This window comes from Molothrus ater, chromosome 2, assembly GCF_012460135.2.
Source record: "Molothrus ater isolate BHLD 08-10-18 breed brown headed cowbird chromosome 2, BPBGC_Mater_1.1, whole genome shotgun sequence".
In the NCBI taxonomy this organism is placed as follows: domain Eukaryota; kingdom Metazoa; phylum Chordata; class Aves; order Passeriformes; family Icteridae; genus Molothrus; species Molothrus ater.
In genome coordinates, this window is record NC_050479.2 from 81,381,415 (window position 1) to 81,398,926 (window position 17,512).

At 35.9% G+C, this 17,512-nt stretch overlaps 1 protein-coding gene across 1 annotated transcript in view; it reads left to right on the plus strand.

The window, feature by feature from the left end:
• GRM5 (glutamate metabotropic receptor 5) overlaps positions 1-17,512 on the plus strand; it is a 245,485-nt gene that overhangs the window by 167,194 nt on the left and 60,779 nt on the right. The window contains 1 exon segment of the mRNA XM_036387406.2: positions 16,885-17,120. Within this exon segment, the coding sequence (XP_036243299.1) occupies positions 16,885-17,120 (236 nt within the window).

Here is a 17,512-nt window from a genome sequence, read left to right on the forward strand (position 1 = left end):
AAGGAAAATTTATCCCTCCCACATAGAACTAACAAACTGCAGTAATTTTCTTATACTTTCACTGTAAATAACCTTTACATTTTTTTTTCTTTTTTTGTGGTTGCAGTCTTTAGTTTTGGCTTTCTTTCTTTTTACATTCATGCTACATATGCCATGAAATTCCAGATTGAATAATTCCTGAGTTACTTTTTTTTTCAGTTTGGCAATGTGGCTGCACTTTTGTTCTATTATTAAGTTTACTTTTGCGTATGTGTTTTACCGTCAAGACCTCCTTCAATGCAGAAATAATTTCAAGATCAGCAAACACTAAAGTTAAAATAAAAACAGAATTCTCTGCTGTCCTCCTCTTGGAAGTGTTGCACTTTGAGCTGAGCAGATACATAGGAGCATAAAATGTTGTTGGTTTTATTGGTTTGGTTGGATGAGTAAAAACTATACAATGTTAATTTTTTCAGGAAATGATCCAAGTATTTTCTGCCAAACACAGTCCCATGAAAATGTCCCAAGACATTTGAAAGCAATCTACTGGAAAACACCAAGAAAGCCATGAACAACAGAGAAACAAAATAAAACACCTCTATTATGTTCCCTATGCCCTCAGTCTTTGCCCTGTCACAGGAGCTGTTATCAAAGTCTTATATTTTCCTTTGCTGTCACAAGCCTCTTGGTAGCTTGACTTCTAATTATTTTAGCCAAAGAATACTTATGCTATAGCCAAACTAAGTATAGCTTTCTGAGTAACATGGGAATGTTGTGCAGGAAATGTTCTGAATCAATTATTCCCAGTTTTTATAAGCCAAATTTCACACCAGCCAGATCAGATCCCATTGAGAGAGTGAGCATCAGAAGAATTTATTAGTTTCTCTTCTGTCCATATACTTGGCTCATACTTCATGGTTTGGGAACCTCTGCCTCAGATTAGGAAAATAACCGATTCAGGTATTTTTATGTCTTTCTTCCCATTCCTCTTTTTTATAACAGTACTTATTAGCATTATCTTCATTTTTATCATTGAAAAATAATAAAAAAAACCTCTGGGACTTTTAATTGTATGGAAATTATGCATGTAAATCTTAATTTTTTTTTCCCTTAAGAATTTCAGGGGATTAGTTTGGGATCTTTTTCTGTGAATTAAAGTTATGTGTTTCTTTTTAGAAAGTATGTTTATTTGTCTCTTTTTTTTTCCCTTCAATTCTTATTGCATAATTCTTTCTCATCACATAAGCACTTTGATTTCAGGACACCAAGCAATTTCAAAAACTCTTTTATTATTCTAAACTTTCTGTGACTAATATAAGTATCTCAGATAAGGTCATGCTTTTATTTTAGCAGCCTCTCTGGGATGAAAAATCCTCACAAAATACTTAAATGTCCTTTATAATCCTTTTGGCAGAACTTTAGAAGGCAGTCTGGGCTATAAAAGATCAAAATATAAGAACTCTTTACCTGTATCAGACCCTGGCTGCTGAATCTATTTTGAAACAAGTTCTTACAAAAAAAGTACTTCTGATTTCTCTTTTTTTTTTTTTCCTGAAGTTGTTGGTTTAGGCAGTTTCATCTCTTAATGTCCCCACAGCTCTTTTTCATCTTTCTTCTTTATGAGCAATTCAAGTTATTAAAACAATTATAAAAATATAGATGGATATAAATGGGTGTGTGACAAATATGGAGAAGAATGAGTCTTGGGTTCTTAACCCACAAAGAGTTCAGAAATAAATCCCCAAATTCCAAATGTACTCTGATCATCGCTATCACTGTTTAACTTTCTCAGTTAAGAAATCAAATGCATGATCACAGTAAAACTAATTTGAGTCTCATTCTTCCAGCCTATAGGATTGGATAGTTTACAGCACAGCAGAGAATTTAAGAATATAGGTTCAAAATAAACCCTCAAATGTCACAAAATACAATGATGACATAATCTTGGTTTGGAATCAATCATAAGAGTATTTACAAGTTTCTAAACTTTTCAGAACGATGAAATTATCAGCACAAGTTACTTTATTTCATCAGAAGTGTAGTCCACACCTCTTGTCACACTAATAGTTGTGTGGATAGACACTCAGCTGTAACACCCTACACTATTCCAGCCTAACGGAATTAGTGGAATTTCTGATTTACGGTCAGAAAGAAAGAAAAAAAATCCAAATAATTGTGTAACCTGTCAGAGGAGAGTGGTTTCTTCATGACATCACTGGCCTGAACATTAGGTGGAGCCATCTGCTCAATGCCTCTTCAGACCTCAGTTGTGATGGCACTTTATCATCGACAGCATTTTGCATTTAGATATTTCCCCCCAAATTAAAGTATCTTTTCCAGTCAACCTCTGTAAACAATAAGAAGGAATTATCTGGTTTCTGTATATTGCTAGTTTCTTTCCTGAAAAATTCTACATCGGCAATGACTTGGTTTTTGTTTGTCACTGTATTAATTGCACCTTTATTTTACATTTCCTCATGCCATATTACTTATTACAATTCCATTTCTAGTGCAAGGTTAAGAAATTAAAAAAAAAAAAAAGAGAAGTAATGCAGTATGTGACTTATTTATTTAAGGAAAATGCTGTTTTGCTGGTATGCTCAGGCCCAAAATTATTGCTGTTTACTTGCACCAAGGTTCATAGAATCATAAAATCATTGGATGATTGGAGGTGGAAGGGACTTTAAAGATCATATAGCTACAACTCCCTGCCATGAGCAGAGACACATGATTTGTCTTTTTCTCCACCTTTGCTATGTAGACCTAATTTTGCCACATGTGCCACGACTAGAGGGACTAAATTACAGTTTAGTCCGCCTCTGATATTTAATCTGTCTCAGATTATGATGTAGATGTTTTTTCCAAAAAGCAGTCACCCCTCAAGGCTGGGTACCATGCACACCACACACCAAGGGCTCTACCAGCCATCTGCAGCACATGAACTGCAGTTCCAGCCCTCCTACACACTGCCATAATTTCAAACACAGTATTTTTTCACTATGAGCTTTTCTTCTATATGTTTACCCAATAGTACTTCCTTCTTGCCCTTTCTGTCCCTACAACAGCCTCAAGGAAACCAAAACTATGGCAACAGAACAAACACAAATTTTTGTCTCACTGCGCTGGAGAAGCTGTTTTTGCTATGAATATGAATTCTTGGCTGCCAGCAAATGCTGTTGTAAGCTTTGTGTCACTGCCCACTCATAGACCACAGGAGCACCTCAGTGTCAGTGGTGTTTCTCTGCATAGCATGTTCAGAAGGAATGACTGCTTTGCTCTCTCCAATAGCTGGTGTTCACAGTGTTTGTTCATGTCTTTGAGAGCACCATGGGCCTGTTTTATTTGCTTCATGTAGGCTATTCATAAGTTTCCCAGGACATTGCAGAGGGAGCAGAGGGAGTAGGCACACATGTAATGGATGGCATGATAGTAAGAGACTTACTCATATCTCAGGAGAAACATGTTAAACAATAATTTGTGGTAGAATGTCGCAGTTATTTCACCTGTGACAAACCAGCAGTCATAGACTGTGGTTACACAAACTTCCATCGTGTTCACCTTCCTGGGAATAGTGTTCAGCTCCCCTCTCCCTCCAGTCAGGATAGAAGTTGATCTATCAATAAGTTCCTTAGAAGTTATTGTGAGCTACTTCTCTTTCAGTCTCATCAGTATTTCTGTTCTACTACATAGAAATCATCCAAATGTTCTCGTGGCACTTGGGGATGTGTTTTAGTGGTGGACTTGGCAGTGCTGGGTTAATGGTTGGACTCAATGACCTTAGAGGTTTTTTCCAGCCTAAGAATTCTATTTCCAAGCTTAATGGTCTAACCACCAAATTGTTCAGTCATGTTCATTCACACTTCCAATTAATAAATTGATGTAGACAGGATTTTATAAAATAATAATATCAGCTTGATATCTACAGGAAAAAGAATGACAAAAAGAGGTCTGATGATAAATATTTGGTTCATTTTTTTAAGTGCTATAAACAAATATTCATGTCAGGATGTTGACTACAACAGGAACTAAGAATCATCATCCAATAAAACCTTGGCATCATTTGTTGAGGTACTCAGAGTTCTGGCTGATACTGACGAATGAAAATAAGTAAATATATTCTTAAGATTTATTTATTAATCTATTAAGGATAAACAGGACAGTCTTTAATGCTGTATTTAAAAAAAAGGAAATAAGTAAAAGTACTGAAACTATACTTATTTTAAGCAACAGATTTAAAAATTATGAAATAAAATACTCAGTGTAAACAGGCAATTTTTATTTAATTATCATAGAGTTACAGTCAAATAAAACTATTTTAAATATCTAGGTTTCATACTGCCAGCCAGTTTTGCTGAAGGGGTTATCTGGTAAAAAAAAGTCCCAACAGCTTTGTTTCAAATTTATTGGTATTAAACAGACTAGAAAAAGTATTTCAATAGATTTTGAAATGAAAATTAATTAAAATTGGCAGGCAGGTTCTTTCTCCTAAACTTTTAAATGTCCTTCAATGTGGAGAATTGAGAAGATTTTTTTTCTATTTTTTTTCACATTGCTTCCTTTCCTTTGCTCCTTTTAAAGCCTCTGAGACTGCTAATATTGGACTATATGGTGCACTTTCAAAAAGTTCTTGTAAGCTTTCTTTGAAAAGGTCAGGTATGCCCATTGATTTACTATTGTTAGGTACTTCTGGAGTCTTTAAGTGATTGAGCAATAGTTTATGGCTCAAAAGATGTATAAGTAAAATAAGTAAAATAAATCCTTTTAAAAGATTCTCTTTTTTTTTTTCTTCTTGGCATAATTCAATTTAAAACAGAGCTTCTACCAGTCTATTATCACAAAATTTAAATAACATCACTCTGTTGAGAAAAGCTGCTATTGAGACTTTGTTACAACCAAAATCTCTCCTGACACTTATATGATTTTGTACTTCAAGCTCTATTAGGCACTATAACCCTACTAATATTAACTCTTTTCAGAGTCACTTCTCACTTTACTTTTTATCATGCTTCTCCTAGTTAGGAGAGCAAGTTTATACCCTCAATCAATATTTCTTTTCAGTCAGGGAAACAGAAGATTATCTACTGACACTTTGATTCAAGAAAGTACATTCAAACTTTTAACATGGCTTAGTGATCTGCTTTGGCATAGATCCCATCTTGACTCTAATATTTCGTTCTATATTTTTATATTTTCTTAGTTGAAAACTGTTGCTTGGCAACATGGATATGGATTCAGCACTTTACCTTTTTTCTAACTTTGAAAGATTGATAAAGAGATCTGTTTCTTCAGTATTTGTAATGTTATGAAGATGTTCTCATAAAATTTTATGAAATATCTAGAGTATTGTAAGCGCTGAAATAATTTATGGAACCAAAAAGTTCAAGATATGTAAAACAAAGCTGTGATGTAGAGGCTTTGTTTTTCTCTCTTCATACTGACCAATGCCAACCAAATCTCTGGAAAATGTTCTCTCAATATATAAAACTTGGAATCAATTTTCCAGTGGAATATTCATGTTAGGATTCGGCTCAAATACAGTCTAACAAGAAAACTCATTAAGCTGCTCCCAGCAATAAATAATGTTTGTGTTGCCCATGAAGCTAGTGATAAACAGTTGCAAACATCAAGAGACTTACCCTTGAGTAAGAACCCTGAATGAAAGTGTTTTAAATGTAAATGTGTAAATTAGATTTTAAACTAGATTTTAAACTAGCCCTACTATTAATGTACCACTTACAGAGGAATAGATACAAAATGTATTATCATATGTGAGCCATTTTAGTTGGAGACATACTTTGCTATTTTAGTTGGAGGTTTTCACTTAGAGTCCTGTCACAAGGAAAGGTCTTGCTATGTATGAACTGATAAATCATGATAGATGAGTTCCTAGTATCATAATTTATCACTAGTTTAGGACATGGATACACTAAGGAAAGTAATAAAAAATTGCTGATGGAATCATTGCACCTTGCCCTATGTCTTTCATGTCACTTGGAAATATAAACAAGGTACATCTCAAATGTCATTTTTTAAACAATGAATTTTTTTCAAATTTTAAGATTTTTTTAAATCTCTGACATATAATTGCAAGACAGATAGGCATGCAGTTCATGAAGTTAAAATTTATTTTACAAAAAAGAATCAGGTATTGATTTTGTATCACTATTTCCTGAATTTATGTCATCCATGTGATCTGTACATAAGTTAATTATGGAATGTATTTTCAATGAAATTTTTGAAAGAACTTGTCAAATAACAACCTGTTGTGTTATTGTACTGCAGAACAGATATTTAAGCTTTTTAGATAACCCCACATCCAATTTTTTTCCTGTAGGCCATTAACAGTCCTTTATTTTCAAAGCTTTGTTTCAATAGATTTTAAGCCAAAACCCCCCAGACCAGATCTAAATGTTTGCAGATGAGTGAGCAGTTCTAGTGATAGACTGTGCTCTCAGAGACAGACATGGAGATGCTGCCAAACTTCACTTGCAGGATTCAAGTGTGTGCAGGATTCAAATGTGGCTGTAACCACAGCCACATCTCTGAAACCTAAAGCCTGATCATGATGTCTTAAGGGCTTTGCATAAGTATAAGCATTGTTTTCAGTAATTTCAACAAAAATAGTTTAAAAGTACATACTAATACTTTCTTGGTAGACTTACAGTTTAATACAGAATACGTGTTAAGTGATACATTTTTACTTGAAGTATGATCTCCTCATCGCATTTTTATTCTTTTTCTCTCAATATATTCTGGATGGCATTTGTTTTCAACTTTACACTTTCACTATTTGTATTTTTAAGCAAATTTCTAATGCAGAAGGCAATTTCACAGGGTACAGATTACCCATGGGTCTCATTCTATTTTTGTTAAGGCAAATATCTGTCAACTCAATACAACAAAGGAGCCATAAATGTGCTGTTCAATGAAAATCAGGCCTACTTGAACAGAGAAACTAGGGAAAATTTAATGGTCCTGATCTAATGGGCTTCATATCTGTGAGTTCTCTCACCTTATTTTAAAAATATTCCTCCTCCACATGGGTTAGGACAGTGTAAAGAAATCTCAGCAATATTTATGCTGAGAGAAATTACTTTTTTTAATGACACACTAAAACAGAAAGATGTGGTAAAGAAGCCACTGGCTGTGAATTTTTAAGATTTCCTGTACTTGTTGGGAAAGTGGTATTGTAAACAGGTGTTATGATTTACTTTCATCCAAATTGAAATGATCCTAAAGACTACTTCAAATCAGACTTATTTTGTTTCATGTTGCTGACATAAATTCTCACCCATTAAAATGGTAGAACACGTGAGCTGCTGCTTGCTAAACTTATTCAAATTCTTCTTCTGGGCCCTGACTACATATAAAATTTTTTTACTGAACTCCATTAGGGGGAGATTGTTGGGTTTCATGAGCTTTGGTTTGAGCACAGTAAAGCAAGTTCTATCTTGTCTGTGTGGATGGCAACACAGAAATCAATCCTTCATTGTGGGAGTTATGGTCACTTATTTAAAATGTCTAACTCCGAGCTCTGGGCACCTCAAGTAATTGGTATAAAATTAGTTGAGTGCATAGATGTGCATTTGCTTTTGAAAATGATTGTTCTAAATGTGTAGAAATGAGAAATAAAAAATGCTTCAACAAAAGAAATCATAAAATCATAGAATGGCTTGTGTTTGAAGAACACTAGCCAGGTTTTCACTAGATCAGGTTTTTCAGAGACCCAATTACTTAAAGAAATAAAACAATGGACGTCACTCTGGTTTCAGATTAGTTTGTGCCACTAAGATATAAATATATTCCTGAGCTCTGATTCTTGTAAAAGATTTGTGATTTGCTGCAGTGACAAATCCCTTCAACAGACTTCTCAAACCTTGTGATGTACATATTGCATCGTAGCTCTGAGGTGTCAGCACATTCAATATGAGCCACTCTTTTCAAGAAGAAGGTGGCTTTGGGTGCTGTAGAGCAAGAGGCAGTCAGACTGCAAGGTCTTTGACACATTTTCTTCCTCTGAAGGCAATTACTGTCTAGTGATGTTCTTTTTCTGACAGTCTAGAGTCTTCCTCACAGAGTTGACTAGAAGAACATCATGTTTATAGCCTGTGATACCTGAATTATTCTGAATTGAGCTTTAGAAGATGAAGGGATTATAAAGCTGCTCTATAATTCAATTCTCTCTATATCCATGGATAATACCAATATGAGTGGATGGGAAGAGCCAATCACCATGCATTATATTGTCTGAGGGCAGGCACTGAATTAGAGGGATATGTCTTGATCTGAGCAAGAGGCAGTCCTGGATGATGTCAGTGGCAAAACTTCAGCTGATTTAAGCAGGAGAATTTCAGTATATTTTCACTAGCTTGGTTTCCCTTGCTGTATTTGCCTCCATTTGCTGGACAGGATGTTAAAAAAATTATTGAAATTGCTAACTCCCTGGGAGACTATGAATATTATTTTATTTGTATTTTTGATTAACTGTGTGCTAATTAGTGCATTTATGGGCTTGAGATGACTTACTCTTTCTCTGAAAAAGCCTACATAATATTTGTCATTTTAAAATCTTTGCACATGCAGAATTTGCTATGCATTGTTCAACTAGAAATTTTATATTAGACCCTCTAGATCTACTAGAGTATACACCAAAGTCAGGAGATTTAAGACTTTTTAGAAAGTAATATTCTGCTTACCTCTGTACTATTAGACCAGTGCAACCTTTCTAGGTAGGCATGGTTTCAAAAAAAGGTCCTAAATAATATTGTTAACATACCATCCTTACCTTTCTGTTCCATGTTCAACGGTTCATCCTAAAGTTTCTGATTATTCACAAACAAATTCTCTCCAAAATAGTAAAGTATAGTGTTAACATATGCATTGCTATTAAGAGTAGCTACTGAAATATGAAATATACTTATGTTTCTTTAAATTTTATTTGGTGTTGACTAACTTTTAAACTCATTTTTGTTTAATGTTTACTTCTCTATAAAATACCTAGATATATTAGTTTATACTGATTTAATCATACTGTTCCTTGTTTATACATTAAGTGTATTATTTATTACTAAAATGTTATTCTGCAGCAACAAGAGGCAACACCTCAAGTGTTCTTTTGAATTATATTTCATAGCATAGTTTAGTAACTGTTAAATGTTAAAAAAAAAACACTTAATAGCTGGCACACAGACATGAGAGATTATTGCATGCTGATTATTGCATGCATCTTTTCAGGGTGAAAATCCTGTAAATATACACTCATAGGAAAAAAAAATATATATGTATGCATATAGAAATCATATGATTATATGTGTTACATTTTCTGTCAAATAAGTAAATGGCTTCCCTTAAACCATTTTTTTTCCATTTCTGGAATATTTTTAAAGTAGTAAGACCATCACAGTTATCTGTTCATTCATATGCCTATGTTTGAATTTATCTTAAAGATTGTTGTTGCATGTCCCTAAAAGTAGTGGTTGGATGTCTAATGGGGAATCATTCCATCACTGGCAGCCTCTATAAATTACTATTGTAAGATAACTCTGATTCAGAATAGGTTTTGTAGGACTATAAAATAGTCCTGGTGGACTTGATGTAATGAAAAATCCTCTGAATCAATGGGACCAGTCATGAGTAGAAATGCAGTACTGGTTTATATATCTCTTCTGCAGAACACACTGAGGATCTTGCAGCATTTAGGGTCATCCCAGATATGTTTCCATTCCAGGGGCATGGGATGTGTAGAAAGTAGCTTTGTGACAGCATTTGAAGACAGTAGGAATTTGCTTATCATTTCTGCCAAGCCCTGATTTCTGTTCATGACTTTTTTTGGTATTTGTTTATATACCCTTTGTAGATTACATAATACTGCAATGGATACTACTTTCTAGTGCCCTGAAACTATTCTGAAGTTTGGGATTCTGGAGAAGATAAAAATCAGTATTTTCACAGTAAAAATCCGTATGAAATTGAAGTGCTTTAGACATGGACCATTCTTTTTCCTTTCCTTTTTTTCTGCTGTTGCTGACATTATGTAAGTGGTGGCTTTTAGGCTGTCACTAGGAGAGGTTTATGGTTTGAGGAGCTTAGAGTGAATTTTAGATATGACTCAACAGCATTAACATTGTTGAAAAGAAAAGCTGCTGCAACATTTGGAAAATACACTTCAAGGATATGAAGTAATCTTTTTACCCTGTAAAACAGCAGTGAAGAAGCAGTCCTGATGTCTGATGGCCAGTTCCCAAAGAAATTTTAGGTTTTCCTACAGGGCACATCCCTTTGTTTGGTTTTACTCTCTTTTAACCATCCTTATCTAATGCAAAATCTGAAGAAAAGTGCTTCCCACTACTTTTTTTACAACATGTCATGAAAAGTTTGCTTTCTCTTCCCTCCCTGCCCCTTATTAAAGGCTTATCAGTTTCTCCTGGGTAACTATAGCCAGGAGACTGGACACAGTGTGGGAGCTGCCTGCTTGGAATGTGAACAAGCATTAGCTTGGGATAGGACATCCCTATGTCTATTCAGATCACAAGAAGACACTCAATCCCTGCCTTCTCATCTTTAGCCCACAGAGCTCTCATTTTGATTCTCACTGACAGCAGCACCCAAGTCACGTCCATGACACTGTCGGCATTACCAGAGCATCCCAAGGTAGCACTGAGTCTGTAGAGACAAGGACCAGCTGGGCACTTCAGGAAGAATGACACCCTGAGTGACAGCAAATTTAGAAATCAGCTTGTCAGAGGAAAGTTGGATAAAACTGGGTCTAATTAGCCTAGACAAACATCAAAACCTTTACAAACAATTGATTTAGTTTGAACATAGCAAAAAAAGTAAGGGACTTTCATTGTAGCACAACTTTGCATTTGATCCCAAGAAAAGCAAATTTTCTAGCCATCCAAAATGACTTTCTTCTTGGAAATATGTCAAATATTTTCCTTCTCCTCATGAAAGAATTATTTGAGAATCAAGAGAGCATACTGCACAATTTGAGTGTTCTTGGTGTTTTCAGGAGTTTCAGGCAAATTTTCCCTCAATCTAGGGGGCATCTCACATGACTTATATATATAGATATAACTTCAGTAAAAATGGTCAGCTTTGACACCTGGTAAGTGTAAAGAAATAGGAATCACACATTGGAAAGTGTATTTTTCTTGTGCACCCGAATACAGTCAGGCTGAATTACTTTGCAGCTCTGAACTAGATATGAACACAGCTGCAAAACTCTCTGTTTTCATGCAAATTAGATGTTGCTATAGGCTACCATCCCTCAAGTTGCCATCACAACCTTTCTCAGCTTGGGGAAGTATGGATACTCAGCAAGTAATTAGTACCAGTAACCCCCTGTGTAAGGTATTGGCCAAATTCACTGCATAGTTACTTCTAGCTATCACATTGTAGAAAACTGTGGGCCAAACTGCCTAAAAATAATCAAGTAATTTCTTTCCTTTGAATTACCCTTAAATTTATTTATTTATATAAAATACATGAAAAAGAAGGAAAAAAAAAAGAGTAACTGCAATCTAAAAAAAGCCAGGCAGCAAAACAAGAATTCATTGCATGAACAGTTATTATAAAATTAGCTCATCTAAATGTATCAGTTTACAGCTGCTCAGCAAAAGCAGTGCCACCCTTCTCTCAGTATTAACCAAACAAATTTACCTTTGCAAGACCCATAGTGCTTTGAGAAGAGCATGAGGACTCTTTAATACTTTTAGAGCTTTTAAAATATATGGAAAAAAACCTTGGAAGAGCAGAGAAATACAGTGAAATTAATTTTAAAGCCACTTAGACAAAAACTCCTACACAGGTGGAGAAATATATTTTCAAGTGCTATTGGTCAGATTTTTGGCAGGAGAGTGATTATAGATGTGGGCAGAACAGCAGTTTTCATCATTGTTATGTGGCCTGCCTACAAACAGATTTTTGCATAACAAAAAAGACACCAGTATACAGCCTAATGAATGCACTCATTAACTGTAATAATGTTAGCTATAGCTTGAAAGGACCTCAGAGAAAAAGAAATCAGCTCAACTGATTCCAAGACCCTGCTGCATTTTCAACATAGAAAAATAAGTGGAAGAGTTCACAAAAGGGAGTCTATTTTTGTTGCACACCTGTGTCTCTTAGTATTTTGTCTAATCTTAGAAATAGAGGTGTAGAATGTGTGCTGAATTTTCCAGGTGATTTTCACAGGAATCCTAAAGCTATGTTTGCCTGCTCACTGGTACTAACTCACAATGTTTTACTGATCATAATTTGTCCAGAGCCAATAGCTGAAAACTTTCTTTCAGTCTAGTGAATCACTTAATGGACCAAACCATGAGACATCTCTGCAGCTTTATATGCTCTAAAGAACTGCAATAAAAAGACAGGGCACAAGGTAGCATGGGGAGGAGCTTCTGCAGGAACATCACCTCTGGCTGGTGTCCTGGACATCCACCAGATTGCAGATGTAGCTGGCTTAGCATTAGACCTCTCCCTGCTGCCTTCTCCAACCCTGGACTGGCAGCAGCCTAGAGCAGACAACTGCACCATTCTAGTTAGTTAGTTAGTTAGTTAGTTCCCAAAAAATCTTTATATCTTGATAGTATATTCCTAATAATACCTAATAGATCTTGATTGTATATACCTGATACCTTGATAGCTTATCAATGACAACCTTTTTTTCTAAAGTGAGCAGCTTTAAAGAAATGTTAGCTATAGCTTGAAAAATATCTCCAATAGTCAAAAAAATCATATTTGCAACTCACTGTTGCTTAATTTATTAGTACAATGGAACTAAAAGGAGTTGATTGTCAAATATTCACAAAATAGTGACTGAAAAGGGTTGCAGTAGTTTCATGGATTGTCAATTTGCACAGTGTACCTCTTTGTTCTGCCCCTCTTGTGTTATCCAACATACGCTCTTGCTAAATTTTGAAGCAGACTATAGTTAATGGTCTTCAAATCAAAGGTTGTATATTTTTTACCATAATTCGATTCCCAGAACAGCAAAGTTCCAACTCTGCCAAGATACTGCATGGAATGAAAAAAGCCACAACAGGCATTGGCATTGTTCAGGAGTACTTAAATCTGAAGTTGTCCTTGAAGGATATTGTGGTACTGAATGGAAAAATAGTCAATTATAATATTTATTTAATCTCTTTATCAGCATTGGATTTTCCAGTTTGAAACTTTTTTAGTCCAGCTGTCCCTAAAAAGTGGCAGAATTTCCCCACTTCCTTGAAAGGCTTCTCAAGAAGCTGAAAACTTTCACTGAAATCAATATTATAGACCCTATAACTGAGATTTAAGAAATGGCTTAATCAAGTATAAAAGACTTGTAATATGTAAAAATTAAATCTGTGTCTATTTAGTGTGTAGGCATGTCAGTTTGGGCAAATCATTTTGTAGTTGTTCAAATATGATACCTTATCGTTGACTCATTGGTTTTGGGAGTTTCCCATGACAAAGGTCATTTGGGCTATGGAAGTCACAAGTCTTACATATAGGGTCAATATTACAGAATTGGTGCTATGGATATTCAAAACTGAGAAAGTGGCCTTAAACTGCCAGACCTTTGTTTACTTCAGACTGTCAACCAAAATGTCTAAATTAGGGAATGTAGAATTTCTTTTCTGTTTTTAAACCTCAAAGGATTATCTTAATTATACTGAGACAGTGTTATTTGGGGATTAGATGTAGAAACTTTCCTTTCACCCAATAAAAGAGAGATAAAACAGTTTCATTTTCATTAAGAGTTATTTTAACCCAGTGTACACTCCTGCCTACCCTGACTGCATCATTGGAATTAGCTGTGTGTATAGCTTTAACACATCATTTAGCCTAAATAAATTTCTCTTCCTTGTTGCTTCCCGTAGCAACTACAGAGAGAGAAAAAATACAATAATGAAAAAAATAACTAAGGCAAAACACTACAAGAAGCTGGGGGAGCTGTGAAGGAGAGTTATTGTTTTAAATTTCTCTGAATTTTTTGTCTAGCCTGCTGGGTTTTACGGAATCATCATTCCCAGACATATGTCAAATCTCAACAGCTACTAATGCATAGTGGATGTCAAGAAGTCAGATAGCCTACTGCCATCCCTTCACCCAGGCAGGGACATTTATATCAGATGGATGCTTGTCTGTCTTGCTCTGTGACACTCCTAAGAGTCTTCACTTCAAGCTATTCTAGTTCCTCATTCTCTTTGCTGTGAGGAAAATTTCCTGCTGTCTGAGTCATTCTCTTTTCAGTTTAAGTCCTGGATGCTTATCTCGATATGATAAACAACTTGTGATCTTTTAGCTCATGCTTTGATGTACCTGAAGACAAATAGCACGTCTTCCCTAGTATTGTGTTTGGTTCTTTAGCCTATAAATCTTCAGCTAATTCAACCAAGCCTGTTTTCTAGATCATCTCACTTTTTGGTTCACCCTTCACCTCTGAAACAAACTAGATTTTTAAATAGTCATTCTATCCTGTAGAATACTTCACTTTCACCAATTTTGGAATAGTAGTTTAACATTTGCTTTTCCACATTGTCCATCTGAGCCTTTGTTATCTCTACATTGTTGTCTGTACAATATGTACTTTGAGTAGGTTTTATAGAATATTCCTAAACACTTTTTGTTCAAGAAGCTAAGCTGAAATACTTATTTGAATGAGAAGCAGCTCTGTTGAATTAAGAAGCTCTCCTGCAGAAAAGTTGAGAAGGAGGGTTATGTAATTGTCATTAAAAAGTTGTCATTTCCATCTTTTTTAATAATTTAAAGGTATAAAATGGTATCTCTGTTGCAAATCTTCTTGGAGGGATAGCTAATCATAAAGTAATTCTGTAAATTTTATAGCACCCTCCTGGATTAAATCTACAAATCAACACCTTTGAAAATTATAAAGAAATTAATTACAAGAAAGCAGGGGTTTTTTCTGGGGGTTTTGGGGTTTATTTTGTTTTCTTTTGTTTGTTTTTTTTTTATGGGACAACTCATAAAGCTGGGATACTGACAGCATGGCTTTAATTCTTTCAAATTCCACCCAGTTTAAGGAAAAAAATCCCACACTACAAAGCCTATTACTTCCTGCATTAAAAAACTTGTCAGGTTTCATGAGGGTGGATAAAACTGCTTTAAAAACTTGCCAAAGAACAAGATGCATCTTTTAAAGGAAAGGTTAAATCGGTCATAAATTTAAAACACCTTCTGTGGCTTTTATCACAAAACAACCCATAATGGGATTTAAATCTGTCCAGTAAACATTCCTGGTGGAAGTGGGGGCTGTTTGTCTTACTGAGACTCTTGAGTGCAGTTGGGAACATTAACACCGGTATTAATCCCTAAGCTGGAAGGTAAATTTTCCAAGTGTTATACTCAAGCTAAACAGCAATGCTTATCTTCCTCCTTTTTTGAATGCATATTTTACTCTTCTGTGCTGAGTAAATAAGTGCATTTGAAATCTGAAGCATGTTAAATGGTTCTTTCATTTTGATTCCAGACACTGGATATTTTTTTCCCCATGGTGAAGCTGCTATTTACTGACATTGCAGCTGTGCTAGGAAGACATAGTCAAGAGTCCAGGCTCTGCTGAAATAGTGTCTTGTGCAGGAGTCACTCTCTGAGGATGTGTTTGCTCTGTGTGGACAGCTGAATGCACAGCTTAAGGAATGCACTGGGGACCAGGTGTCTGCAGCAGGATTCCTGCCCATTCTGCAGTACAGAAGAAAAGTTTAAGACAGGCAGTGAATGATCAAAAGAGAACAGATCCACACATATAAAGGTCACCTACATCACTTAAAGCATGACTAACTTACAGAAGGGCTAGCTTTAAACAAATCATGAAGATGTAAAATAAGACAAGTTGAGTTTATTTTTCATCCTTCAATTACTCAACTTTTAGGATTTAAAGGTACTCTCTATAGTCAACATCAGTGACTTCTTAGAGGAGGGACAAATGCTAATCTGAGATTCTTCACCAAGTCTCTGAGCTTTGAAAAACTGAAATATCATGTTCATGATAAAAGAGAAGAAATCTGAAATGCTCTAATAAGATATGTACATTTTCAGGATTGAGTGAAACTTCATAAATGGCAGTACTTCCAGAAGAATTCATTGTGAAATGAGGAGAGGGCAATTACCCTAAATGTTTGTGATATTTTGTTTGAGTGGGGTTGTCAGTTGCTTCTGTCTCCTTGTGGTTTGCGTGTTGCAAGATGAAAGGTTAACAGAAGGGGATTAAAATTCTGTGTACAGTACAGTATCACACAACTCCATAAAGCTCCAGCCACAAGCAACAAAGAAATAGGAGCAACACCTGGATCTGCATAATGCTCTGCCCAGCTTCATTAGCCATGTCCACAGAGAGAATTAATTGTTTCAGATGCAATGTCATGTTGTCTCCGTGCTGGTGTTTCTGCTTGAGCAGTGCCAGCCCATTCAAGACTTATTTCTGGTTCCTTGTGCTGTGCTTCCTCAAGAAGTAGGGACATGGTCTGCAACACAGCCCTGCCCTTTGCACAGTGAGAGGTCCTGTCCCCAAAGCCACATCCTCTCCTCCCAGGCAAGAGTAGTATCAACCCAGTGTCAGGGAAACGCTGAACACAAGGTTTTCTCCCCTCAGTGAGGTTAATTGATGCAGAGATACACTTATATACAGCAGATTTCAGGATCTGTGACTTTTAACATTGTTTCAATTACCATACGTGGAGGATTTGGAATAGATAATTTAAGTAGAAGGTCCCGATGTCAAGCAAATGTAAGTAAAACACTGAATTCTTCCTCTGGAAGAATTACAGGTGCTTTACAGGACTCCACTCAGAACCACAACTGCTTAGTGTGTGTGCTCCTAGGCTCTGATTTTCAATGCCTAGGAAGCTCTTTTCTTATTCCTTTGGATGGCCAATGTGGTGTCCCTCTCCTTTACCCCTACAGTGACGGCTGGGCAGACAGGTATGACGTGACAGAAGGGTACCAGAACGAAGCTGTCGGTGGGATAACAATCAAGCTGCAGTCCCCAGACGTGAAATGGTTTGATGATTACTACCTACAGCTCCGGCCAGAAACCAACCATCGGAACCCGTGGTTTCAGGAATTTTGGCAGCACAGGTTCCAGTGTCGCTTGGAAGGGTTTCCCCAAGAGAACCCTAAATACAACAAGACCTGCACAAGTAAGTGAATTTATTGCTTCTGCTGAGTGAAACAATGTGAATGAAGGTCTGGGCTGATGCAGCATGGTCTGGTGAAACAGTGAGTCAGATTGGAAGGAGAAGAAGCTTTAATTTCCATGCTTGTGGCTTTCAAAGTTATAAAAAGCACAATTTTAAATGTTCAGGTTTCTAAAGAAACAGATAGAGCTTCAGTACCTAACTGGTCTCTGTATTTGAAAAACTTGATGCTACTCCACCTCCATAGGCATGTAAACACTTTCAAAAATGCTGCAACACAAAGCACCACCTTTTCAGAGGTGCAAATGTACAGAGGTGCAAAAGGTACAAAATGTACCTTTTCAGAAAAAAAAGCTGATCATATTGCTTTGGCTCACAAAAGCAATAACAGTGCT